The 1,329-nt window shown below is 49.1% G+C and overlaps 1 protein-coding gene across 1 annotated transcript in view; it reads right to left on the reverse strand.

Annotated features, from left to right (window-relative positions):
- The window catches only part of ZHX3 (zinc fingers and homeoboxes 3), a 65,582-nt gene that overhangs the window by 3,166 nt on the left and 61,087 nt on the right, over positions 1-1,329 (reverse strand). Inside the window, 2 exon segments of the mRNA XM_025191240.1 lie at positions 552-1,327; position 1,329. The exon segment at position 1,329 is cut by the window's right edge and continues 2,153 nt beyond it. Of these exon segments, the coding sequence (XP_025047025.1) occupies positions 552-1,327; position 1,329 (777 nt within the window).

Here is a 1,329-nt window from a genome sequence, read left to right on the forward strand (position 1 = left end):
GTTTTATTTTACAGCTGGGGAAACTAAGAGACTTTTTGAAGGTCACACATCAAGCCAGCGAGATCCTTGTAAGTGTGCTGTAGGGTACTGCACAATATTGGCTGCACTGTTAGGGCACACACAGAGCTACACAATTCACAAGATAAACCTAGAGATTTCAAATGATGTCAGAACCATTCTGCCTTTTTGCGGTCTTTCACTACAGAATTGCCCTATTATTTTTCTGTAGTCAAAAAACAGGTAAAAGCTGAGGGCTGGGGTTTTCTGAGGGGGACCTTAAGTCTAAGGGAGGCCTGAAGTCTAAAACGATTGAGAATCGCTGCTGATGGGGCAGCAGGGCCTCTCTGCTTTGCCGCTCCCCCTAATTTAATTAGACCTTGGCTTTCTCATCAGATCACTCTGAACAAGGAATCTTGGTACTAAAACCTCCCAAGACGCCCCACTTGCTGGCACACTAAACAGCTCAGTGCTCTTTTATGTTTGCTTCTCAAGGCTGCAGCGAGCCTACTTACAAAACACTTCCGCAGCTGAACGAGCAGTCGGGGTCTTACCAAGCGGGACTGTGGGCTGCTGGCTGAACGTGTCTGAGGGGTCCGAGCTGCCTTCCTGGCCTCCGGGCTCCCAGGATTCGCTGTTCTCAGACATCTCAGAACAGGCGTCAGACGTCCCTTTTGGATTTCCTGCCGCGTCTCCAGAGCTCGAACACCTGTCTTCGCTGCCGGTGTCAGACACGGCCCTGGTTTCCTCATCCACCTTTACAGCAAACCACACCCTGACCCGCTGTGAATTCAACTGAGTTCTCTCACACAAGGTCTGCAGGTCGTCTTCACACAGCATCTTATGTTTCTTGTAATAGTCCTCAAGGAGCTCCTTGCTGTCTGGGCTGATTTCAGCTAGTCCTGGAGGAAAGATCCCGCGCCTGTAGTTCTCATACCATTTCAACTGACCGTTTTTGTAGCCGTATCGGCTATCTCCAAACCAGCGTATTACCTCCGCCCGCGGCAGGCCTGTCTGAGCAACAATGGCATCGTACTCTTGATTTGTTGGCCTCTGCGTCTGCACAAACATTTGCTTAAGCAAATGCCGCTGCTGGGCTGTTTTTTTTAAGTTTAATTTGGTTTTATGGGGGGTAGGCGGCCTGCTAGAAGGGCTGTCCCCTTTCTTATTTGCACTTAAACCCTGCAATTCATTTTTGCCATTGGACTCTGTCACTTTAAGTTTTTTCAGATTGATTTTAATAGGGCTGACTTTCCGCTCTGCTGCAGTTTGACTGCTGCCAGGCATATCCACTGAACCGTTTTCACTGGAGGCCCTCAGTTCATCGGAAGA

The sequence above is a fragment of the Alligator sinensis genome, unplaced genomic scaffold, assembly GCF_000455745.1.
Source record: "Alligator sinensis unplaced genomic scaffold, ASM45574v1 scaffold76_1, whole genome shotgun sequence".
Classification (NCBI taxonomy): Eukaryota; Metazoa; Chordata; order Crocodylia; family Alligatoridae; genus Alligator; species Alligator sinensis.